This window comes from Neomonachus schauinslandi, chromosome 1, assembly GCF_002201575.2.
Source record: "Neomonachus schauinslandi chromosome 1, ASM220157v2, whole genome shotgun sequence".
In the NCBI taxonomy this organism is placed as follows: Eukaryota; Metazoa; Chordata; class Mammalia; order Carnivora; family Phocidae; genus Neomonachus; species Neomonachus schauinslandi.
Genome location: NC_058403.1, coordinates 160,121,894 through 160,147,488, shown reverse-complemented (window position 1 = coordinate 160,147,488; position 25,595 = coordinate 160,121,894). Strand labels below are relative to the sequence as shown.

General features: G+C 44.5%; 2 protein-coding genes across 2 annotated transcripts in view; one reads left to right on the top strand and one right to left on the bottom strand.

Annotated features, from left to right (window-relative positions):
• Positions 1-784: 784 nt before the first annotated feature.
• The window catches only part of C1H3orf20 (chromosome 1 C3orf20 homolog), a 79,350-nt gene continuing 54,539 nt past the window's right edge, over positions 785-25,595 (bottom strand). The window contains exons 11-15 of the mRNA XM_021695267.1: positions 11,692-11,995; positions 9,437-9,544; positions 7,660-7,802; positions 1,540-1,674; positions 785-881 (exon numbers count right to left, since the gene is read on the bottom strand). Coding sequence (XP_021550942.1) covers positions 785-881; positions 1,540-1,674; positions 7,660-7,802; positions 9,437-9,544; positions 11,692-11,995 — 787 coding nt within the window. The remainder of the gene's footprint in view (positions 882-1,539; positions 1,675-7,659; positions 7,803-9,436; positions 9,545-11,691; positions 11,996-25,595) is intronic.
• On the top strand, positions 21,552-21,671 carry LOC110584884 (thymosin beta-10-like). The gene has a single exon (XM_044916279.1). The coding sequence runs from the start codon at positions 21,552-21,554 to the stop codon at positions 21,669-21,671; it is 120 nt and encodes a 39-aa protein (XP_044772214.1).

Below are 25,595 nucleotides of genomic sequence, written 5' to 3'. Positions count from 1 at the left end.
TAGTCAGCACATGAGAGGTGGAGAGGGGGCTGCCATCTCTGGGTCCCTGATGCTGGGAAGGACTCTTCAGGCCTGTCAGCTCAGGAAGGGGTGTCTAATCAACCGAAGGGTACTGAGGCTGGGCACATGGGGACATTAACACAGTGGGGGCCACAGGCGCTCTGGCTTTCAGGGTGCCACCAAGGGGCCCCTGGGCGTGGCCTGTCACCATCTTTTTCATCCCATTCTGTGACCCTTTCCCTTGTTCTCCCTCTTCCCTAGTTTCCTCCTCCCTCAGTCCTCCCCTGGCCACTTCTTAGTGGCTCTCCAGCTCTCCCTCCATCTTGTCTTCCATCTGTTCCTTCTCTCCTTCTCTGTCTCTCTCCTCCCTCTTCGCTCTCATCCCCTCTTATCCATCTGGGCCAGAAGCAGAGCCCTTTTCCACCCTGTTAAGGGTAGGAGGGCACAATTTAGTCTCATCCATGACCTCCCCAGGGTTAATATACCCTTTGGCTTGGCCCCCTTGGAGTGGGACATCTGTTTCCTTGGGAATGTGGGATTTTCTGGCTGATTTAAATGGTCACAGAGGAAGCTCTGGTTTCCACAGACTCAGCCTAGAACAGGGCTGTGGGGGGGCCTTGTAGGAGCCAGCCTATCCCATGGCCTCAACCAGATGCTGGAGGCACGCTTATTTATTATGCAGAGGCTCAGAGAAAGGGGGTGGGAGGCTTGGGAGGCAGGGCTGGGGTGGATGTGAGAGGAGCTGTGTCCAGGCTTGGAGCTCTGGGTAGCCGTAGGGGCAGCATCATCTCTTGAAGGCCTGTTTTTTCCAGGGGACCGCCTTCTTACTGCCCCTCCTGGCTTTGCTGAGAACAGGCAGATCCACTTCAGGTGGTTTCACTCTAAAAATCAAAATAGAGAGAAGCAAATGCTGGGAAATGGGTGGAGAGAACTGGTGTGGACAGCGCTCAGAGCCCTGCCCTGGCCTGAGCAGAAGTGCACCTGGCCCTCCGCCATGCACAGCTGAAGCCCTCTGGGTGTTGCTCCAACCTAGGGGACCCAGAGGCACCTGTGACCTTTCTAGGTGCTCACAATTTTGTTTTTCTATCTTCAGGAGAATTGTGTGATTTTTACACTCTTGCAGAATACGTAATTCGCTTCAGATAACATGGCCAAGTTAGTGGACTTTTGGCAGGTCTTGAAGGTTTCTTGCAGGGAGACGGCAGGCAGTCTCTACCCTTCTCAGACTGAGGGTCTGGGTTGTAGGGTTTCACTGCAAAGTCTACAAAAGGTCTCAATCTCCACCACCCAGACCACTACCTGCAGCTCCAGGAGCAGGCTTGCTGCCCAGCTAGACATGGTATTGATTAAATGGGCCAGATATCAGGGATGGTTGGAGATGACCCACGCCCCGGGCGGGGGGGAGTGACTTGCCCAAAGCCACTTAGCCCCACATGAACTCTGTGGCCTGTGGCAGAGCCAGGGGCCCTGCTGTGAGCCATGCCCATTCTGTTGATCACAGGAGGGCCCCTCAGCCCTGGGGCTGGGGTGGCCACCTACTTCTTCTCAGCTTCAGGAGGGGACTCCTCCATCTTGTCCCCCATGGCCAACGAGGAGAAGCTTTCTTGGATGTCTGCCGATATTGCTTTCTTGGCTGAGTCGGGGTCTTCCAGGACTGGGATATAGGTTGGAATGCTGCAGGGGAGGCAGGGAAGGGAGGGCAAGGCTCAGCAGAGGCACAGCCAGAGGGGGCCCCGAGTAAGTAGCCCCTGCTTGGTACTGCCATTTAGCATTCCAGCTCCAATAGAGAAAAGAGCGCAGGGTTTCTCCTCCCCAGGGTGGGTAAAGGGAGAGCCTGACCCCTGGGGACCCAGAGACTCCCTGGAGCTTGTTTTTTCTGGCCCCTGTTTAAGGTTGGAGTCACCCTGACTCTATGTCAGTGACATCTGTGCACCCAGCACTGACCACCGGTGGGGCAGGAGGGCTCCGTAAGTGAGCAAAGGAGAGCGCACAGGAGGCCAAGGAAATAAGCCATTATGTAGAGTCTTACGGGCTGCTTGTGTCCCCCTCCCCAAACTCAAAGGTTGGTGGAGTCCTAACCCCCAGTACCCTAGAATGTGATCTTATTTGGAAATAGGGTTATTGCAGATGTAATGAGTCAAGAGGAAGTTATACCAGAGTAGGGTGGACCTCTAATTCAACATACCTGGTGTCCTTATAAAAAAAGGGGGTAATGTGGACACGGATAAACAGATGGGAGGACACCACATGAAGCCTGGAGTAATAATGCTGCCACAAGCCAAGGAACTACCAGAAGCCAGGAGACTGGCCTGGAGCAAGGCCTTCCCTAGCACCCTAGCACTTCTCTGCCTACACCTCTGTCTCTGGCCTCCAGAACCATGACATAATACATTTCAGTTTAAGCTACTCAGTTTGTGGACCACTGTTACAGGAGTCTTAAGAAACTAATGAATACAGAGACAGGACAGGCCCTGTTGTTTCATTGTTTCTTTGTATTTATTGAGCCCCTGCTATGCCACTTGCTTGAGGGCAAGGCATTTTGGGGACAAGAGACAAGCAGGGGGGAGGGGAGAGGAGGGCATCTTCCATCATTTTGAAAACGCTAGAAAAATTAAAAATGGAGGTATGGACTGAGCTGTCTCCCCTGTCCCCTTTGGTCCCATTTGGACAAAGATGGTAGGAAAGTAGATTCTGGGAGTGGGTCTCTTGAGACTTCCTGAGCACCATGGTGGTGCTAAGGACTCCTACTCCTGTCCCCACGCCCCACCCCCACCCCACCCCCAGATGGGTCACAGCTCAGCACTTCCTAGGGACTCAAAGCACAGGTAAATGGAGAAATGGGAATCCAGCCGAGTGGGGCACTGGAAAAGCACCCCTAGGTGAGAGCTTCCAATAGCGGGTTACAAGATGAGAGAGTCAGGGTGACCAGGATGTGGGGAGCATCAGCAGTGTCCCCAGGTGAGGCCCTCCACCAGGCCTGGGGCTGTTGACAAATGAAACGTACTGGCCGCTGGGGAAACCGTCTCCTCTGCCTGGCCCTGGGCGGATGGAGAATGGGACCAGTGTTACCAGAGCAGAGAGGGTGGGCTTTGGAGACCAAATCAGCCCTCGCCCTGGGAGCTCGCTAACAGGGGAAAACAGCCCCTTTCCTTCCCCCTCCCTCAGCTGCAAGCACCCACAGAGCATCTTCCCTAACCCCCCACTTTTAAGTTGTGGTTAAAAGTACAGAACATAACATTTATCCATTTTCCAATGCATACTTTAGTGGCATTAAGTACATTCACATTGCTGTAGAGCCATCACCACTATCTACCACCAGACTTTTTCGTCTTCCCAAACTGAAACTCTGTCCCCATTAAATACCAGCTCCCCATTGTTCCTTCCCCAGCCCCTGACAGCCACCACCCTATCTGTCTCTGTGCATTTGACTCCTCTGTGGTCCTCATGTAAGTGCAATCATGCGGTGTTTGTCCTCTTGTGACTGGCTCATTTCACTGAGCATAACGTCCTTGAGGCGCATCCATGTTGTAGCTTGTGATAGGATTTCCTTCCTTTTTAAGGCTGAGCAATATTCCACTGTATGCACAGAACACATTTTTTTTTATCCATTTATCCACTGATGGACACTTGGGTTGCATCCTCTTCTTGGATATTATGAATAATGCTGCTATGAACACAGGTGTACAAATATCTCTTCAAAACCCCACTTTCAGCTCTTTTAGGTAGCTACCCACAAGTGAAATTGTTGAATCATAACGCTGTGTAACTGTTTTCCACAGTGGCCATGCCTTGTCACATCCCTGCCCGCAGCTCACGCGCGTTCCACTGTCTCCACAGCCTCGCCAAAACGTGCTGTTTTTGTTTTTTTGATAGTAGCCATCCTAATGGGTATGAGGTGGTATTTCATGGTGGTTTTGACTTGCATTCCTCTAATGATTAGTTCCCTTTACTCGTTTTCTTATCGATTTCTGCGTCTTTGGATTGGCCAAGGTAAAGCAGGTAGAGATCATGTTCACTTCCAAATCCCCAGTGCTGAGCACAAGCCCGGGCAGGCAATAGGAGGGGCATGACTTTTGGGTTAAAATCGAGGGCTGCTTCTGGGGAGAGGAGCCTCCCTCACAGGAGGTATATGAGGAGCGGCCAGAGGACCATGGCAACTGGTTATCAGTAGACCCTCTATCAATCAGCCCTTCCTCAGTCTGACCTGACCTCTGCCTCCCGGGGATAAAATCAGCTTGAGGTCATCATTCAGTGAACATGTCCCCAGGGGGTTCTATGTGCCAGGCCCTGGGGCTGAGCAAAGGACACAAAGAGAAGGGAGGTGGGCCGTGTGATGCAGGACACCCGGCTTAACAGGTACAGAGAGACCTTCAGCCCTTCCCAACCCACAGCTGTCTCTGCGGCTGGCTCCTCTGAGTGCCCAGTGAGCAGGGCAGGCCTTCTGGAGCTGTCCTCCAGCTCTGCCCACCTCCCTGCATTTACTCTGCAGACCTGTATCCTCTCCCTCTCAGCTCCCTGCCTCGAATCCTCCCACTAGAGCTGTACAGAACCAAGCAGATCGGAAGTCTACTCTGGCAAGGAAGAAATGATTCCCGCCCAGAGACAGTGAGGGCCCCCCCACTAGCTGTGAATGTGAGGCTGTCTGCCAGCCCCCTCTTGTAACAGAGGACCCAGAAATGAAAACACTAGAACTCCAGGAAGAGCATCTCCCTTGGGCTACACCGACAGCGCTGATTTCTAGGTCGTTTTTCAGCATGGCACTCTGTCATGCTGGCACTTTCCATATCCACTGACCATAAACCTCCCAAACCACTGCTTGGCGGCTGAGCCTCCTGTGAACCTCCATTCTGTCATCCTTCCCCACCTAGGGCACAACTGATCGATCAGCCTTCCACGAACACATCCAAGTTACATATTTAGGGGAAAAGTGGACAGGCCAAACACAGAGTTCTGCCCTTCAGGCTAATCACCACTTGCTGGTGATCACTTGTCCGAACAAGCATCTGCCTGAGCCACATCCAACCATCTTGTTCGTAAGGACATCAAGAGATCTCACCCAGTGTCTTCCTTGAAGTTATTCTAGGCCGACAGCATGTCTCACTCCTATTCTAGTTACCCTGCTGGAAGAGGAATCGGACCAGTGGCTGGCTGTAGAACACGTCCAAAAATTCTTTGACACTCCTCCCATCAAAAGGTGTGGTCTCATTCCCCTCGTTTGAGTATGGGCTGGCCCTAGGGACTCATGTGCAGTGCAAGGTGATGCTACCTGACTTAGGAGGCAACACAGGTCCCACCTGGCTGCATCTCAGGACACTTGCTTTGGAACTGAGCCACCCACCATGTCTGAGGAAGCCCAGGCCACACGGATAAGCCAGGTGGTAAGTGTTCTGGCTGAAAGTCTGCATGGATGGCCAGGCATGGGAATGAGCAAGTCTTTGAGATGACTCTGGCCACTGTCATCTTCTGACGTGACCACATGAGAGACCCCAAGCAAGCACTACCTAGCTGAGCCCCATCAGCCCCCAGACCCTCAGAGACAATAATAGGAAATGGCTGTGTGGTTTTACATCACTGAGCTTGAGGTGGTTCCTTTCACAGATGTAGATAAAAGAGCTGTTGTTATGGCAACATTTTCTTGTCAGATTCCATTCCTTTTTTTCTCTAAGTGCTTTCAAACTGCCAACCTAATAGGCCATTCTAGAATTAAGAGGAGTCCTACTGGTTTATAATCTCAGGAATCCTCCCCCTTCCACTTTCGAAAACCTAGACTGTGCATGAATGTGTGTGTCTGTGTGTGTATCTGTGTGTGTTTTTGTCTGTGTGTGCATCTGTGTGTTTGTGTGTCTCAGTGTGTCTGTGTGCATGTCTCTGTGTGCATCTGTGTGTGTGTCTGTATGTGTGTGTCTGTGTTTGTGTGTGGGTAGTTTGCTGATTCTCTCCCCACCATTCCTCAAAAACTTACTGAAATCTGTTGTAAGCATGAAGTCCTTTCAGAACCCTTGTATGTAACAAATTAGGAGCCTAGAATTCATTTTAGCAATAATAACAGCACTAACAACTGTAACTTATAACCTCTCAATAAATGTTTGTGATGTGCCAGAATTTCTCACCTACCTAACTCATCTAATCCGCACAACCCAGGGCAATGAAAACTATGCTCATTCTTGCTTTACAGACAAAGCAGCTGAGGCAGAGAGGGTAAATGGTCCTTGCAAGGACAGTGGCAGCCAAATAAAGAGCTACATCTCCTTGTAACTAGTTTTGGCCTCTCTCACTCCCCATTTACCACACCCACAAGCACCCCATCCATTAAATGTCTCTTGAAATGCCTTTGCTTGCTGTTTTTGGCATCTGCCAGTGGCCTCCGCTCATCTTCAGTTTGGGCCTTCTGGATGGCATCCTCCCCATCGTTCTTTCTTGAACCTGAGCAGACCCACAGCCTCCGTTTCCCTTTTTCCCTGGGACTGTCAATGAGCTAGCTGGTCTTGAAGGACCCCCAAGCCCTCCTTGAGTCTTCGGCGGTGGGGTCTCAATGACTTTCTTCTCTGCACCTGGCAGCATCTGCCCTTCCTGATGTCCCCGGGCTCCTGGGGATCCTGCCTTCTCTACTAAGCGGTCCAGGATGCTGGGGTCAGGGTGTGACCTCTATGGTTCCTTCTAGAGGAACCTGTTTAGGGTCAGGCAGACATTCTGGCACAGCTCAAACTCAGTGCGCTGAGGAGAAATTGGCATCAGGACTCCTAGAAAGCTGAGGGGCCTGGTGGGAACGGGTTGGGTTGCTGTCTGGACTCAGCGTGCTAGGGGTGCAGGCAGAGGGAGCCCCTGTGCGCAGGCAGGCAATGCTTTGGCCTTTGGTGTGTTTGCTCCTCATTGTGGTTTATATGGCACTTTGGCAAACACACTTTCATAAGAGGTGGGATTTACCATCCTCATTTTAAAGGTGAAGACAATGAGGATTAGGGAGGCAAATGGACCCCTGGCTTATAAAGAGCAGAGTTGAGGCTCCCGCCTCGTCTTGGGACCCCTGACCCAGTAAGGTTTACACTGCACTGTACAGCCCAGGCATTCCAGAATCCACTCCTAACATAGCCTCTAGCAATGTCATAAATTGTGGGCTCCTTCCCTGGACCAGGCTGCATGCTTCTTGAGCCAAGAGACCAACCTTTGTTCATCTCACCCAAGCTAGGCCTGGGAGGCACTCAATAGATGGGCGTCACCTGGTTGAAAAACCTGCACTCAGTGGCCAAGAGGCAGTCTTAAGCCAGCACCACCCCATTTCCCTTCACAAGGGCCTGAGCTCACTTCCTGAGGAACCCTTGTCTACGTGGCCCTGCTGGTAAACAGAGAAGCAGGACTGGGATGGGGTGTGATGGGGAAAAAGGTGGAGGTGTCCCTAGGACCCCTACCCAAACCTGTCTTCATGAGCCTCCCCGCCCCAGAAACCAGCACTGTGCAAACCATCCCGTGTCCCCCTTTCTCCAAGAGGGACCTTTCCCCCAACTTGTGTCCCAGAGAAACCAACAACATGGCCTCATTCTCCCTTGCCACCTGTGAAGTCTTCTGCTTGCTGCCAGCTTCTTTCCCCACCAGTGTCCCTTCCAGAGCAAGGTCTCCTCCCACCCCATGCCTGCCCCTGCATCCGAGTTTTTCCTGTTTTACCTAAATTTGTAGTTGTCTGGCAGGAAGTAGCCCATCTTGCAGTCTTGTTGAGCCTGAAAGATCTGTTTCAGCAGATTCTGCCTGCTAAAGCCATATCCATTCAAAATGCAGCCACCAAAAAGGAGCTTCCCCCCTGCAAACATCTGTAGACACACAGGAAGGACATGGCGGGAGAGGCCCTCAGCACACCAGCACTGAATCTCAGGCCAGTGCCATGGGCTCTCAGAGCTTGTGCCAGAAGCCAGGCCTTTCTCTGATGGTTTCAGCAGTGGGGGGAAGGGTGCTGCCCTCCCCAAGCCCCCCAGGGAAGTGTGGCTGAGGCTGTTCCCCATCAAGTCCTCCCAAGTCAGATGGCAGCCCCACCATCCCAACCTTTGCCCCCTGCTGGCCCACCTGCTCAGATGCCACTTCACACACAAGCGCTCCAGAGCCCTGGGGCTGGAAGGGTTTCTTCCTGCTCAGAGGGCCCCGCCACACCCACCTACAGCTGACTGGACCACTTATCCCTATGCACTGATCAGCTGGTCCCATGGGATGGGAGCCTCTGGAGGGCAGGGATCTTGTCCTACTGCTCTCTGAACCCCCACCCTCTAATGTCAGTCTCCAGCAAGTAGACACGTGTCCAAAGATTTTTGTGCAAGGATATTCATTAGAGTGTTATTTGGTATGTCCCCTCTACCCCCGCCCAGCCAACATGGAAATAACCTAAATGTCCAACAAAAGGCTCACAGGTAGAGAAATCAAATGTCAGATTCTTATGCAGTGGTTAAAATAACAATTTAAAAAGGCAGTACCCCCAAAGTCAGAAAAAAGACTAACAAAGCCAGAGGCCAAAATGTTAGCAGGGGTGTGCCCCAGAGCTTCCAATTGTGCTGAATCTAGCAGGTGCCCAGTACATACTTGCTGCATGAGGCAATCTGGGTAATATGGGGAAGTCATTATTTTCTAAATTGTATATTCTTTTTTTTTAAGATTTTATTTATTTATTTATTTATTTATTTATTTGTCACAGAGAGAGAGAGAGAGAGAGAAGCAGGGGAAGTGGCAGGCAGAGGGAGAAGCAGGCTCCCTGCTGAGCAAGGAGCCCAATGCGGGGCTTGATCCCTGGACCCTGAGATCACAACCTGAGCCGAAGGCAGATGCTTAACCAACTGAGCCACCCAGGCACCCCTCTAAATTGTATATTCTAAACTTTCTACAATGAATATATATTTTTTTACAATGCCCTGTTTTTAGTAAAAAGTTACTTAGAAACAGATGAAGAGTGGGGTGCCTGGGTGGCTCAGTAAGTTAAATGTCCAACTCTTTATTTCGGTTCAGGTCATGATCTCAGGGTCCTGGGATTGAGCCCTGCATGGGGCTCCTCACTCAGTGGGGAGTCTGCTTGAGGATTCTCTCTCCCCCTCTCCCTCTGTCCCTCTCCCACTCACGCTCTTTCTCTTTCTCTAATCAATCAATCAATCTCTAAAACAAAACAAAGCAAAAAAACCAGATGAAGAGAATTTGGTTCTCTAGGTTAGGTGTGCCCTGCTCCCTTGAGTCTTCCAGGATGAGGGATGGATGGGGTCAGGCTGGGAACAGGAGACTGGACTCCAGCCCTGACTCTATAAGCTGGGTGACTCTCAGTCAGGCCTTCTACTCTCTGGGCCTCAGATCTCACAGACCCTCTCTCTTTCTCCCTCCCATATCTGTGATTCCACAAAGGTAGGGGCTGTGGGAGACAGGGGCTGTTGGCAGGCAATTGGCGGTGAGTCCCCCCCCCTTGGCCCCAGCTCACCAGAACCATCCCTGGCACCACAGCATACTTCTTCACCAGCAGGGGTGGGTCCTTCTGCAGAGAGCTGTCCAGGTCATACCGCAGCAGGCGGTATGGGTCATGCCGGCACTGCCAAGACAGAAATAAGTGCCCATCAATCCTATGCCAAGAGGATGCACTCAGATTCCTGCATTCTCAGGCTGACCAGGTTCCATGGAGTCCTGGAGCCCCATTCAACACGGCCTCCCAACTCCTGCTCAACAGGCTGTTCAGCCCCCACATGCACACCTCCCATGACCATTGCCATGATCATCTAGGTCCATCTAGGGCCTTCTGCTGGTGAAGGCTGTCATGGAGATAACTGCCCCCCACCACATGACAGCCACTAGCTCCACCCTCTAAGGGTCTGCAGGACTTGACTGTTCCCTCTGCCTGGAAGAAGCCATGTTGGAGATTTGAAGGTATACCATATTCATGGGTGTACCATTTTCAGGATTCCTCCACCCTCCACCACTGCTGGCTGTCTTCTGGATACCTCCCTGTCATTAGATCCAGTGCTGGGACCTGAATCAAACCTACATCTCAAGGTGGGGCCTGGTCAATCCAGAGTAAAGGGGGTCTCTTTCTCTTCCTTCTTTCTGGATGCTACAAATCCATTAAAATAGCTCATGTATAAAGTTTTCTGGTTTTATCTGCCTTTTATTCCAGGTGCCTCCAGCTGTCCTGCCTGATGTTTCTATTTAAAATGTGAAATCCAGAACTATATCTGGCGTTCTAGCTTTCAGAGCAAGACAATGTTAAGGAACATTTCTGCCTTAATCACACACACTGGGATGGTGAAACCAGAGTCACTGTGAAACCTGACACCTCCCTCCAGAACTGTCCTCCACACTCCTCAAATCCCACTGCTCACTCCTACCTCAGATTCAAGGTCAGGCCCCGTCCCCATTCATGCTACTCACAGCTGGGCTGGACTGCCATGCATCTTATGCTTACAGATAACTATTAATGAAAAATTAAAAGCCTTGAGGTAAACTAAAGTCACCTCTAAGTTCCCATGTGGGCAGGGATCCTATGTCTATACACCGATGAGCACAGGGCAGGACTCAATAAGTGTTCACTAAGTCTATGTAAATTGGGCGTGACTCTAGAATACACAGCTTGGATGTACAAGACTAGTAAAAAGGCTTTTGGTGTCTGATCAGAAGGGTTCCAATGCCAAGCTCCTGGCACTGGCTGGAGTGCAGGCACAAGGGTGGGCACATAGGGTCAGGGAGGCCACGGTCCTGGGAGGAGAGCTGGAGAGGGTATCCCCAGGGCAGATACAAAAACTTGGAAGTCAGGACTGCAGTAAAGGGAGAAGGGGCAGATAGTGGAACAGAGAGGGCATAGGGCCAAGAGGATTTGAAAGAAGTCACCAGGTAGACACAAAGCTGATGTGCTCACATGGCATCCTCTCCTCCAGTTGGAGTGGGAATGGGGTCACCCCTGAACTGTGCTAAACCTGCCAGGGAAGGTTACTGAGGGAGGAGGATGATGAGACTCAGGAACGACCCTGCAGGCAGGACAGGACCAGGGGATGTTCTATGTGCCCCTGACAGATCCTTGAGACTTCAACCACAATGAACAGGGACCTCAAGTGCCCCTTTCCCTGACCACCTTTGCACAGGCTGCTGCCTCTGATGGGAACACTCACCCACCTGCCCGAACCCTCTCATCCTGGGAGACTCTCCCTGACTCTCTGGAGGTGGCAGGCCCTGCTCCCAGCTCCTGAGCCCCCCGGAGCTGGCCTTTCATGGCCCTGCTCAGGGCTGCTATAGCTGTTGCCCCACCATGCTGGGAGCCCCTCGGGGCCTCGCACGGGGCCAGCACACAGTAGGTACTCAGCCACAGTCTATGAACATTCTTGAGTCCTGAGTATCCATTGGGGAGTCCATCTCTGCTCCAAGTACTCACACCAATACATAACCACACGCTATGGGGAGTGCTCTGGATGAAAATGGCAGAAAAGATCTCAAGGTCAGAAAGAGCACCCACTTTGATGTGGTGACATTCGTCTCCAGACAGGAGGATGAGTCAGAGAGAGAGAAGACAGGTGAAACATGGCAGATGGTGTGTTGAAGAGTATGTGCAAAGGCCCCAAGGAGAAAAGGAAGTGAAAGGGGGCCCATGTGCTGAGGCCGAAGGGCAGCCTCTCAGCCAGATGCTCAGTCAGTCCTAGCGCCCCTGGGGGGCGGTCTTCCCTTGAGGCCTCCCGAGCTGGGCCCTGGACCAACCTGGATGCAGGGCGAGGCGCGGCCCTGCTGCCGGTGACTGTGGAGTGTGTCGAGCAGCCACTGGAGCTGTGCGGTGCTGGTGGGGTTCTGGCTTGAGACTATCCCGAACACCAGTACCTGGCTGGGGTCTCGGGGTGCGGACAGGAAGCGCTCCAGCTCCACATCCGTTACCAAGGGTGCCTTCACTGTGCACCGGCAGCCAGCCCGGATGTCTTCCTTGTGAATGAGCTTCCGCAGCACCAGCGGGCAGTCGGAGGGTGAGGCTGCCCACCTGGTAGGGCTGCGCACCTCTCCAGACTTTCCTCTGCAACGAGGAACAAGTGGGCAGGTGCTCAGTGGGCCAGTGCTCAGGCCTTGGATGGAGCCCCCTCACCTCTGTGTGCCTCAGTTTCCTCAAGTACAAAACTGGTGACTCCTTTATCCAACAAAAACTTTGGAGGCATCCTGAACCCCTTTCTTTCTCTGACACCCCACATCCCATCCAAGTTACCAGGAAGCCTGTCTGCTCTACATTCAAGAATGATCTAGAATCCACCCACTTTCCTGCTCCCCCACTCCTACTGACATGGCCCAAGCCACCATCATTTCTTGCTTGGATGCCTGCAAGGGCCTCCTAATGGCACTCTGCTTTCTTCCCTGGCCCCTCTTCAATCTATTCTGCACACACCAGACTGAGGGATCCTGGCTCCTGTTAGAACCCAAGTCACGTCACGTCACGTCACGTCACGTCACGTCACGTCACTATTCTCTTTGAAACCCTCCAATGGCGTTCCATCTTTCACAGAATAAAAGCCTAACTCCCTATGATGCCCTTCCAGGCTGTACATGATCTGGCCTCCTTCCTCAGCCCCTTGCCCTCCCTTACTCTCTAATATTTTCACCTTTGTTTATTGTGCTCAGCTGCTCTAGCCTCTGCTTATCCTCCAACCTCAGGGCCTTTGCTCTTGCTGTTCCTTCTGCCTGCCTGGCTCTTCCCCCAGGCAGCCACACAACTCACTTTCCTTCCCACCTCCTTTATGTCTTTGTGCAAATGCCACCTTCTCAGAGTGGCTTTCTCTGACTGTCCTATTTGGAATTGCATCTCTCAACCCTCAATACTCTTTCCCTATTTTTCTCCTTATCATTGTTCATTAGTTAACATACTATACATTTTACTTATTTTGATTATTGTACTTCTCTATCCCAACAGAACATAAATTTCATGAGTGAGTTCATGAGTTTGGAGTGTTTTGCTTAGTGAAATAAATTGTAGTTCTTGGCAAATAGTAAAGATTCAATAGAGATTCAAAAAATATGCAAATACTAATCAGGTACCTACTATGTGCCAGACACTGCACTGGGTTGTCTCAATGTTGTTGTATTTAGATGGGAATGAGCACCATTCAAATATAAAGTGCTGCTATGATTTTATTCTTATCATTACTACTGCCTTACATTGTGGTTAGCATTGTATGCATCCACAGTCCCTGGCATAGACACTGTCTTGGCTAATTTTGTAATAATCCCCTGTGATAGCCTGGGCAGAAACTATTATCACTGTTTACAGACTGGGAAACAGAAAATTCCCACTGGGTGAATGGGTTGCTCACGTTCATACAGTGATTAAGTGACAAGGGCTAGAATTAAAAACCAGGTCATCCTAAAACAAGAGCAATGCCAGTAATTTAACTACTCATATTTTCACAGAAGCTACCTGATACTAATAAACACTTGCTAAACTTAAGAATATCTCTTCTTCAAGAACATGAATATCTTGGGGGGAAAAGGTTAGATCTATTAATCACAACTTACTAAGTTAAGATAAATCCAAAATGGATCAAGAATTTAAATGTGAGATGCAGCCATCAAAAGGAATGAGATCTTGCCATTTGCAACGACGTGGATGGAACTGGAGGGTATTATGTTGAGCGAAATAAGTCAAACAGAGAAAGACATGTATCATATGACCTCACTGATATGAGGAATTCTTAATCGCAGGAAACAAACTGAGAGTTGCTGCAGTGGGGGGTGGGGTGGGAGGGATGGGGTGACTGGGTGATAGACACTGGGGAGGGTATGTGCTCTGGTAAGCACTGTGAATTGTGCAAGACTATTGAATCTCAGATCTGTACCTCTGAAACAAATAATGCAATATATGTTAAGAAAAAAAAAAGAAGAAGAAGAAGAAGAAGGTAGCGGGAGGGGAAGAATGAAGGGGGGGAAATCGGAGGGGTAGACGAACCATGAGAGACGATGGACTCTGAAAAACAAACTGAGGGTTCTAGAGGGGAGGGGGGTGGGAGGATGAGTTAGCCTGGTGATGGGTATTGAGGAGGGCACGTTCTGCATGGAGCACTGGGTGTTATGCACAAACAATGAATCATGGAACACTACATCTAAAACTAATGATGTAATGTATGGGGATTAACATAAGAATAATAAAAAAAAAAGAATTTAAATGTGAGAAAATTAAGCCATAAACATTCTAGTAGAAAATAGGGATGAATCATTTTATAATTTTAGAGTAGGTAAAGCCTTTGATAATTAGGATTCCAAAGTCCAGAAGTCATCATAGAAAAAGACTGATAAATTTAACTACGCAAAAGAAAAATGAAAAAATCTGAGTGGCAAAACCATTACAAAGACAAATGACAAATGACAAACTGGGAAATATGTATATGAAACTCCCATCACAGACAAGTGGTTCATTTCCCTACTATGTAAATAACTATAAATGAATTAGAAAAAGTTAATAACCCAGCAAAATATGAACAAAGTAAGTGAATACACAATTCACAAAAAATTATGAGTGATTTTTCAAAAGATTCATCCATTTATTTGAGAGAGAGAGTATGTGTGTGTGAGCAGGGGGAGGGGCAGAAGGAGAGGGAGAGAATCCTCAAGCAGACTCCCTGCTGCGCACAGAGCCCTACATGGGGCCTGATCCCATGACCCTGAGATCATGACGCAAGCTGAAATCAAGAGTTGGATGCCCAACCAACTGAGCCACCCAGTGCCCCAAAAATGATTTTTAAAATTATACAAATATAAGACTGACATTGCCAAAAATGGCAAAGTAGAGAACTCCAAATCTATGTCCCTTTACTAAAGCAACAATTAAGCTGGCAAAAACTGTCAGAATCAACTTTATCAGAGCTCTGAAAACTAACTTAAAAATTTACCACAGTCAGGGCAATGCTTAATGAGGAAAGAAACTGCTCTATTTTGGTAAGAGAGTACTGTGGTGTTTTAACTTACTCACTTCCTATCCCCCACTCCCCAGCTTGGTGGCATCTGTGGGGATGGCAGCTCATGTTCCTGGTGTGGTTTGCTGATACCAGAGAGGGTATTATGGACTTTTCTCTCAAGTAACTGTGATTACATGGTTTGACGTGTCTGGAGATTCCCCGAAGGACTGGCTAAGGAGCTTACTTTTGTTTTGCCCACCTTGGAACTTTCTCCTGGACAGCATCTCTCAAAATCATTTAAAAGGAAATATAAGAGACACAACCTCCTGGTGCAAGGGATAACAGACAGGCACACAGTACAGAAATGAAAAAAACCGGAGAGGATGATGCTGGGGGAAAAATACATGAGGGAATAAAGACTTTGAAAGTTTCCACATATACTAGGGAATCTAAAGGGGCACATGCATGCCCAGGGTTGGAACCATGTTTAGAAAAAGCTTGAGAACACCCTAGTCTTTCACATCTGGCTGACCTTTGGTCTCTGCACATGTGAGACATGAAAGACAAAGCAGAGATGTAAACAGCCTGGCTAAAAGCACTGAAGGAGTGTACCTCAACACAGTTAATCTGCAAACACTGGGAGAGTGTTTTTTGTTTTTTTGGCTCCAGGTATTTAAGAAGTCTGTCAAATTTCACTAGCTGACCACTAAGTTAACCAGAGACTTTATGACCACACATGACAAAAAAAGTAGTCTTTATAACAGTAGTCTGGGAAAGTCACTAAACAACTACAAACTACGAGCAACAAAAACAAACCCTGGAGAGAGGGAAGAATTTGATTTCCAGAGTTACCACATTATAATATTAAAATATTCAGTTTTCAGCAAAAAGTTATGAAGCACTCAAAGAAAAAAGAAATTAAGAAAAACTATCCCTGAGGAACTCCAGCTATTGGACTTACTAGATAAAGATCTTTAAATCAACTGTCCTAATTATGCCCAAAGTACTAAGGAAACTAGGAATGAATAACTAAAGGAAACCAGGAAAACAATGTCCTACCAAACAGGGAATATCAATGAAGAAATAAAAAGTATAAAATAAGCCAACTAGAAATTTTAGAGTTGAAAAGTATAATAAATGAAATGAAAAATTCAACAGCAGATCTGAACAGTCAGGAAAAACAATCAGCAAACTTGAAGACAGGCCAATTAAGATTATCCACTCTTAGGAACAGGAAGAAAAAAGAACAAAGAAAAATTAATAGAGCCTCAGTTACATGTGGGACTCCATCAAGAATGCCAAGATAAACTCAGTGGGAGTTGGGAAGTTGCCCTTGGGAAGGACAAGAAAGAAAGGAGCAGAAAGAGTATTTGAAGGAATAATTGCCAAAAACTCTTCAAATTTACAGAACTCTAAGAAGCTCAACAATCTCTAGGTAAGATAAATTCAAAGAGATCTACAATGAGACACAATTGTTGAAAGTCAAAGACAAAAAGAGAATCTTGAAAGTAACAAAAGTGGTTCATCACATACAAGGGATCCTTAATAAGATTAACAGCTGATTTCTCATAAAATATCATGGAGGCTGGAAGGCAGCAGAATGACATATTTAAAGTGCTAAAAAAACAAAAACAAAAACAAAACTCTCCAACAAAGAATTCTATATTAAGCAAATTTATCTTTCAAAAATAAGAGAGAAGTCAAGACATTCCAAGATAAATAAAAGCTGAGGCAGTTTGTCACTAGTAGACCTGCTGCAAAAGAAATGGAAGAATACTAGACAGTAACTTGAAACTATATGAAGAAATAAAAAACACTGTAAAGGTAACTATATAAGTAAATATAAACCCAGCATAATTATATTTTCAACTCCTCTGTTTTTTTTCCTATATGATTTAAAAGACAAATACATAAAACAATAATTATAAATCTATGTTAATTGGGCACATGATGCATAAAGATGTAGTTTTTGGCAACAAAACATGGTAGGGGGGGATGAGTTTGTATAGGAGCAGAGATTTTGCAGACTTTTGAAGCTAAGTTTGTATTAATTCAAGCTAGATTGTTATTGTAATACCCAGACCAACTACTAAGAAAATAACTAAAAACTATATAGAAAAGGAACTAAGAAGGGAATCAAAAACGTATGTAGGGCACCTGGGTGGCTCAGTTGGTTAAGTGTCTGGCTCTTGATTTTGGCTCAGGTCATGAGACTGAGCCCCATGTCGGCCTCCACACTCAGCATGGAGTCTGCTTGAGATTCTCTCTCTCCCTCTCCCTCTGCCCCTCCCCCACTCACATTCTTTCTCTCTCTCTCTAAAACAAAACAAATAAATAAAATCATTTAAAAAACTGTATGCATTAACTAGGGCTCTCCAGAAACAGTATATATATAGGATATATATGGATATATATCAGAGAAAATTTATTACAGGAGCTGGTTCCTGTGATTATAGAGGCCAAGAAATCCCACAGTCTGCTGCCTGCAAACTGCAGAGCCAGGAAATCCAGTAGTATAATTTAATCTGAGCCCAAAGACCTGAGAACCAAGGGAACCAATGGTATAATTCTTAGTTCAAGGCCAAAGGCCTAAGAACCAGGAGGCTGCTGTGTAAGTCCTAGAGTCCAAAGACCCAAGAACCAGGAGCTCTGATGTCTGAGGGCAGGAAGAAATGGACTTTCCAGCTCAAGAAGAGAGAGAAGGAATTCACTTTTCCTTTGCTTTTTTTGTTTTATTCAGGCCCTCAGTAGATTGGATGATGCCCACCCCCATTGGTAAAGATGGGTCTATTTACTCAGTCTACGGAATCAAATGCTAATCTCTTCCAGAAACACATTCACAGACACGCCCCCAAATACTGTGTCCCCCTTATCCTAGCCAAGTTGGAACAAAATTAAGCATCACACCATACACCAACACACATAAAAAGAATAAAAACAAAAGTCAACAATGGAGGAATTGAGGAACAAAAAAATGTAAGATTTATGGAAAACCAATAACAAAATGGAAGAAGTAAGTCCTTAATAGTAATTACTTGTAAATGTAAATGGATTAAAATCTTCAACAAAAGTCAGAGATTGGCAAAATGGAAAAGAAAAAAACAACCCATGATCTAACTATATGCTCTCTATAAGAGACTCAAAGATACAACTAGGTTGCAAGTAAAAGGATAGAAATAAACTCCAAGCAAATAGTAACCAAAAATGAACAGGTGTGGCTAAGCTAATACCAAATAAAACTGTACTTTAAGTAAAAAATTATTTCAGGAGACAAATAAAGCATTATATATCAAAAACAGGGTAATTCTCACTAGAAATGCAACAATTATGAATATATATGCAATATGACAATACAGCTTCTAACCATATGAAGCAAAAACTGACAGAATTGAAGGGAGAAACAGATAATTCTATTCTAGTTCTAGTTGGAGATTTCAACATTCTATTTTCAATAACAGACAGAACAAGTATAAAAAAGATGAACAAGAAAATAGACAATTTAAAGAACACTTTAAGTCAACTAACCTAAAAGACATGGATAGATCATTTAACTCAACTATAGCAGAATACACATTCTTCTCAAGTGCACATGGATCATTCTCCAGCATAAACTATATATTCACCCATCAAAAAGTCCCAATAAATTAAAAAAGAATGAAATCATACAAAATATTTTCTCTAATAACAGTGGAACAAAATTAGAAATCACTAACAGAAAGAAATTTGGAAAACTCATAAATTAAGAAATTAAGCAATACATTCTTAAACGGTCAATGGGTCAAAGAAGGAATCACAAAAAAAATTAGGAAATACTTCGACATTAATGAAAACAAAACAACCCCAAATACCAAAACTTATGGGATACATTGAGAAGAGTACTCAGAGGAAGATGTATAGCATTAAGAGAGAAGAAAGAGCTCAAATCAATAACCTAACCGAACTTTGCACTAGCAAAACAAGAACAATCTAAACCCAAAACTAGTAGAGGGAAGGAAATCATTCTCAGTAGAGTGAAGATAAAGAAAATAGAAAATAGAAGGCAATATAGAGAAACAACTAAAAAATGTTGGCTCTCTGAAAAGATCAGTAAGGCTGACTAATCTTTAGTTAGACTAAGAAAAAGGAGAGAAGACTCAAATTACTAAAATAAAATATGAAAGTGGGACATTACTACTGATCTTACAAAACTAGAAAGGATTATAAGAAGTTATTATGAACTGTACATCAACAAATTAGATAATCTAAATGAAATGGATAAATTCCTAGAAACACACAAACTACCAAAACTGACTGAAGAAGAAATATAAAATCTGAATAAGCCTCTAACAAGTAAAAAAAATGAATCAGTAATCAAAAAACTTTCTACAAAGAAAAACCCAGGACCAGATGGTTTCCCTTTTGAATTCCTCTTTTTTTTTTTTTAAGGTTTTATTTATTTATTTGACAGAGAGAGACAGTGAGAGAGTGAACACAAGCAGGGGGAGTGGGAGAGGGAGAAGCAGGCTTCCCGCCGAGCAGGGAGCCGGATGCAGGGCTCGATCCCAGGACCCTGAGATCATGACCTGAGCCGAAGGCAGACGCTTAACGACTGAGCCACCCAGGTGCCCCTCCCTTTTGAATTCTAACAAACATTTGGATAACTAACACCAATTGTCCTCAAATTCATCTAAAAAATAGATCAGGAAAGAACACTTCCTAACTCATTCTGAGGCCAGGATTACCCTGATACCAAAGCCAAAGAAAAGAAAAGAAAAATACAGGTGGATATCCATTATGAATGTAGATGCAAAAATTCTCAATGAAATAAACACTAGCAAGCCAAATCCAACAGCATATTAAAAGGATTATACACCGTGACTAAGCAGGGTTTGCCCAAGGAACATAAGGGTGGTTCAACTTATGAAAATCAATCAGGGTAACACATCTCCTTAATAAAATTAAGATAAAAAACCACAAGATCCTCTCAATTGATAGAGAAAAAACATTTGATAATTCAAACACCCTAGGATTAGAAGGGAACTTCCTCAACATGATAAAAGACATTTATTTATTTATGAAACACTCACTGCTAACTTCATATCCAATGGTAAAAGACTGAAAGCTTTACCCCTTATAGATCAGGAATAAGACAAGGATGCTCACTTTCACCATTTCTATTCAACATTGTACTGGAAGTTCTAACTAGAGCAATTAGACAAGAAAAAGAAATAAAAGCCGTCTAAATTGGAAATAAGGAGTAAAACTATTTCTATTCACAGATAATATGATTTATATATGGAAAATCCTATAGAATATACACACACACACACACAATAAGAGCTAATAAACAAATTCAGTTAAATGTCAGGATAAAAGATTAACAGGCACAAGTCAGTTATATTTCTATACACTAGTGAAGAACAGTCTGAAAAAGGAATTAAGAAAATAATTTCATTTATAATAGCATCAAAAAGGATAAAATACTTAGGAATAAATGTAACCAAGATAGTGAAAGACTCACCCAATGAATACTACAAAACATTGAAAGAAATTGTTTTTTGTTTTTTCCTTTTAAATTTTTACTTAAATTCTAATTAGTTAATATACAATGCAATATTGGTTTCAGGAGGAGAATTCAGTGATTCATCACTTACATACAACACCCAGTGTTCATCCTAACAAGTACCCTCCTTAATACTCATCACCCATCTAGCCCATCCCCCACCCATCTCCCTCCATCAACCCCCAGTTTGTTCTCTATCATTAAGAGTCTCTTATGGTTTGTTTCCTTCTCTCTCTCTCTTTTTTAAAGAAATTTTAAAATATATAAATAAATGGAAGACATCCCATTTTCTTGTGTTGAAAGACTTAATATTGTTAAACTGGCAATACTACCCCAATTAAGCTGCAGATTTGATGTGCTTCCTATCAATATTTCAACAGCCTTTCTTGCAGAAATGCAACAGCCAACCCTCAAATTCATATGGAATTGTAAGGAATCATGAATAGCTGAAACTATGTTGAAAAAGAAGAACAAAGTTGCAGGACTCACACATCCTGATTTCAAAACTTACTATTAAGCTACAGCAATCAAACCAGTGTGATATTTGCATAATGACAGACATATTGACCAATAGAATAGAATAGAGAGCACAGAAATAAACCCTTACATATATGGTCAAATGATTTTTGATAAGGACGCCAAGACCATTCAATAGGGAAAGCACAGTTTCTTTTCAATAGATGGTGCTGGCAAAACTGGACTTACACATGCAAAAGAATGAAGTTCTTTTTAACAAAAATTAAACAAAAATTAACTCCAAATGGATCAAGAACCTAAAATAATATAATTCTTAGAAGAAAACTTTGGAGAAAAACTGTACAACATTGGGTTTGGCGATGATTTCAAGGATATGACAGCAAAGGCACAGGTAACATAAGAAAAAATAGACAAATCGCATTTCATGAAAACAAAAATTTTGTGAATCAAAAGACACTATCCATACAGTAAAAAGACAACCCACAGAATGGGAAAATATATTTGCAAATTATATATCTAATAAGAGAATACCCAGAATATTTAAAAAGCTCCTAAAATCAACAAAATAATAAACACCTGATTAAAAATGGGGAAAGAGCAGTCTCTTGCTGCAGCAATGTGAGTGGCACCAGGCACCAGGCTTGGAGTGAAACTCCATGGATCACTTTAAGAAAATGGCAGGCAAGCCAGACATGGGGAAAATTGCCAGCTTTGATAAGGCCAAGCTGAAGAAAACAGAGAAACAGGAGAAGAACACCCTGCCAGCCAAAGAGCCCATTGAGCAGGAGAAGTGAAGTGAAATTTCCTAAGAACCTAGAGGATTCCCCACCCCTCTCATCTTCAAGACACCCCAGTCATGTAGAGGAAGAAGAGTCACCCGCTAGACGGATAAGTAACAAGCTGCACTGTGAACCCAGGCACTCCAAGCCAATGCCACCAGCCTGCAAGTCTCTGAGGGGACTCTCCAATCAGACTGCCAAATTCTCCAGTTTGCCCTGGGATATTACAGCAAATTATTTGTATGATTAATGAAAATAAAACACACCTTGTGGCAAAAAAAAAAAAATGAAGAAAGAACTTGAATAGCCATTTCTCAAAAAAAGATGCAAATAGCCAACAAACACATGAAAAGATGTTCAACATCGCTACTCATCAGGGAAATAGAAGTCAAAACTACAATGAGACATCACCTCACACTCCTTAGGATAGCTACTATAAAAAAAAAAGGTGAAAAAGAAAAAGAAAACAGCAAGTGTCGAAAAGAATGTGGAGAAATTGGGACTCTTGCATACCATTGGTAGGAATGTAAAATGGTATAGCCATGGTGGAAAACTATATGATGTTTCCTCAAAAAATTTTTAAAAAAATAGAATGTCCATATAATCCAGCAAATCCATTAGGGGTATTCACCCAAAAGAATGGAAAACAGGTCTCAAGGAAATATTTATACACCCATCTTCATATCAGCATTACTCACAGTAGCTAAAATGTGGAAGTTACACAAGTGTCCCTCAACAGATAAATAATAAACCAAATGTAGTCTATGTACACAAAGGACTATTCAGCCCTTAAAAGGAAAGAAATTCTGACACATACTACAGCATGGATGAACCTGTAAGACATTATGCTAAGTAAAATAAGCCAGCCACACACAAAAAATACTGTGTGATTCCACTTATATAAAGTACTTAGAGTAGTCAAAGTCATAAAAACAAAGTACAGTGGTGGTTGCCAGAGGCTGGGGAGAGGAAATGAGGGATTAGTGTTTAATGGGGACAGAGTTTCAGTTTTATAAGATGAAAAGAGTTCTGGAGATGGACAGTGGTGATGGTCGCATAACATTATGAATGTATTTAATACCACTGAAATAAATACACTTAAATATATCAGGATGATAAATTTTATTTTATATGCATTTTATACCACAACAAAAAATTGAAAAAAGAAATTATAAAAGGTGCTTGACTTCACTCACAATAAAATAAATGCAGAAGATGGTAGGAGAATCCTAAGCTCACCTCTCCCACAGATAGAACTAGATAACACGCATATCAGTGTAAATAGATGTAATAGGTTCAGAAAATTACCTGAAGACTGGTAGAATAGACTCTCCACAGCTAAATATAGAGAGGAGGCCACATCAAAGAGGATAGGAAGAGTGGAAACATGGTCAGAAATTAAATGGACCCGCAAGATTGTTCCAGGAGGGAGGGACACTGCAGGGGTGAAGAGGGGAAAAGAAATAGACCCTCACATCAGGCACCACAGTCACAGGGAACCCACACAGGGAAGATGAATCCCCATAACATTTGGCTTTAAAAACCAGATGGGCCGAATTTTGTGAGTTCTTATAATCAGTGGGGCTTAACATCTGGAACTTCAAAGATCAGTAGGCTTAGCTCTGGGAGAGCTGGGAGGGCAATAGGAAACTGAGTCCCTGCCCTTAAAGAGACAGCACAACAAACAGCCCCATGGAGATACAGCAGAGAAGCAGCCATTTGAAAGCTGCCTGAGATAAACGGGAGGGAGATCTGTTTACTAATCTGAGTGTGTGCTAAAGGGGCAGGCATTGATAGGAGACCTGTCCAGGAACAAAGAAGCTGGCAAGTGCCATTTCCCTCCCCTACTCCCAGCCTAGACACACAGACACCACAACCAGCACAGTACCAACATGCTGACATTCGCTACCGAACTTGCTAACAGTGCACCCTACCCCCACACACTTCTGCAGATACACCTCCTCCAACCTGGCAGGCCATGGTTTCCAAGGGCTGCAGGTCCCCTCCCACAGCAAACCTTCTCAGACCTTGATAACACCACTGTCCCACTCCTATGTTTTCCTTCGGACGGGCCTCCTCTAATACACCTTTGGCTAGAGCCCATCCAAATTGATGTCACAAGCCTGGCAACATGCAAGCAGCCCCAACAAGGACCAGCACCACTCCAAAGTGACTGTTGCCCCAGGGAGAGGGGAAGATAACCACACACACCAGTCCAACTGTGACCCAGCAGTAGGCTGGGAGTAGACATCTGGTCTGACTACAGGCCCTGCCCACCAATAAAACTTCTCAGGGGACAACACAGGGAAAGCATCCTGTACATCGATGCTACTGCATCTCTGGAAAATGCCTGGTCTGACTTAACTCAAGCCCAGGAAGGCCCCAGACTAACCCATTAACAACACAGGAATCAAACCCTGCTGACAATAGGGGAAGAGAGCCATTGCAGATGACTGGACTGAAGGCAAAAGTGGCTCAGCCACAACAGCAGGGTACACAGAACACATATACAAGACAGTCCTAAAGCGCCAGTATTGTGAATAGGGGACACTGCATAGGAGGGCACCATAGGACCTCTTCTTCGTGAGACCACTACTTTCGAGAGCAGGAGATGTAGCTGACTTTCCTAATACATTGTAACAGACAAAGAGTTAGACAGAATGAAGAGACAGAGGAACATGTCCCAAATGAAAGAATAGGACAAAATCACAGCAAGAGACCTAAACAAAACTGAGATAAGTAATATACCTGATCAAAAATTTAAAGAAGTGGTCTACAAGAATCTTATTTCAGACCTAAAGACATGTACAGGTTAAAAGTGAAGGGATGGAGAAGCATTTATCGTGCAAATGGAAGGGAAAAGAAACCCAGGGTAGCAATACTTATACCAGACAAAGCAGACTTTAAAACAAAGACTGTAACAAGAGACCAAGAAGAACACTATATAATTAATCATAAAGGGAACAACACAAGAAAATGTAACTGTATATATTTGTTCATCTAACATGGGAGCACCCAAATACATAAAGCAGCTTATAACAAACATAAAGGAAGTAATTATTAGTAATGCAATAAGAGTAGGGGACTTTAATACCCCACTTACTTCAATGGATAGATTGTCCAAACAGAAAATCAACAGGAAAGAGTGGCTTTGAATGACACATTGGACTAGATGGATCTAACAGATATATTCAGAACATTCCATCCTAAAACAGCAGAATATACATTCTTTTCAACTGCACATGGAACATCCTCCAGAATAGATCACATATTAGGCCACAAAAAAGTCTCAACAAATTGAAAAAGACTGAAGTCATACCATGTACCTTTTCTGACTATGAAACTAGAAATCAACTATAACAAAAAATCTGGAAAGACTACAAATACATAGAGGTTAAACAATATGCTACTAAACAATGAATGGGTCAACTAAGAAATCAAAAAGAAAATTAAAAAATACACGGGAACAAATGAAAATGAAAACACAATGGTCCAAAATCTTTGGGATGCAGCAAAAGCAGTTCTAAAAGGGAAGTATATAGTAATATAAGCCTAACTCAAGAAACAAGAAAAATATCAAATAAACAACTTAAACTTACAGCTAAAGGAGATAGAAAAAGAAAAAGATTAGAAGCAGAAATAAACAAAACAGAAACTAAAAAACAACAGATCAATGAAACCAGGACCTGGTTCTTTGAAAAGATCAATAAAATTGATAAACCTTCATCAAACAAACAAACAAAAACAAAGACAGAGAGAGAAAGGACTCAAACAGACAAAATCAGAAATGAAAGAGGAGAAATAACAACCAACACCACAGAAATACAAAAGATTAAAAGAGAATATTATGAAAAACTGTATGCTAACAAACTGGACAACCTAGAAGAAATGGATAAATTCCTAGAAACATATAACCTCTCAAAACTGGATCAGAAAGAA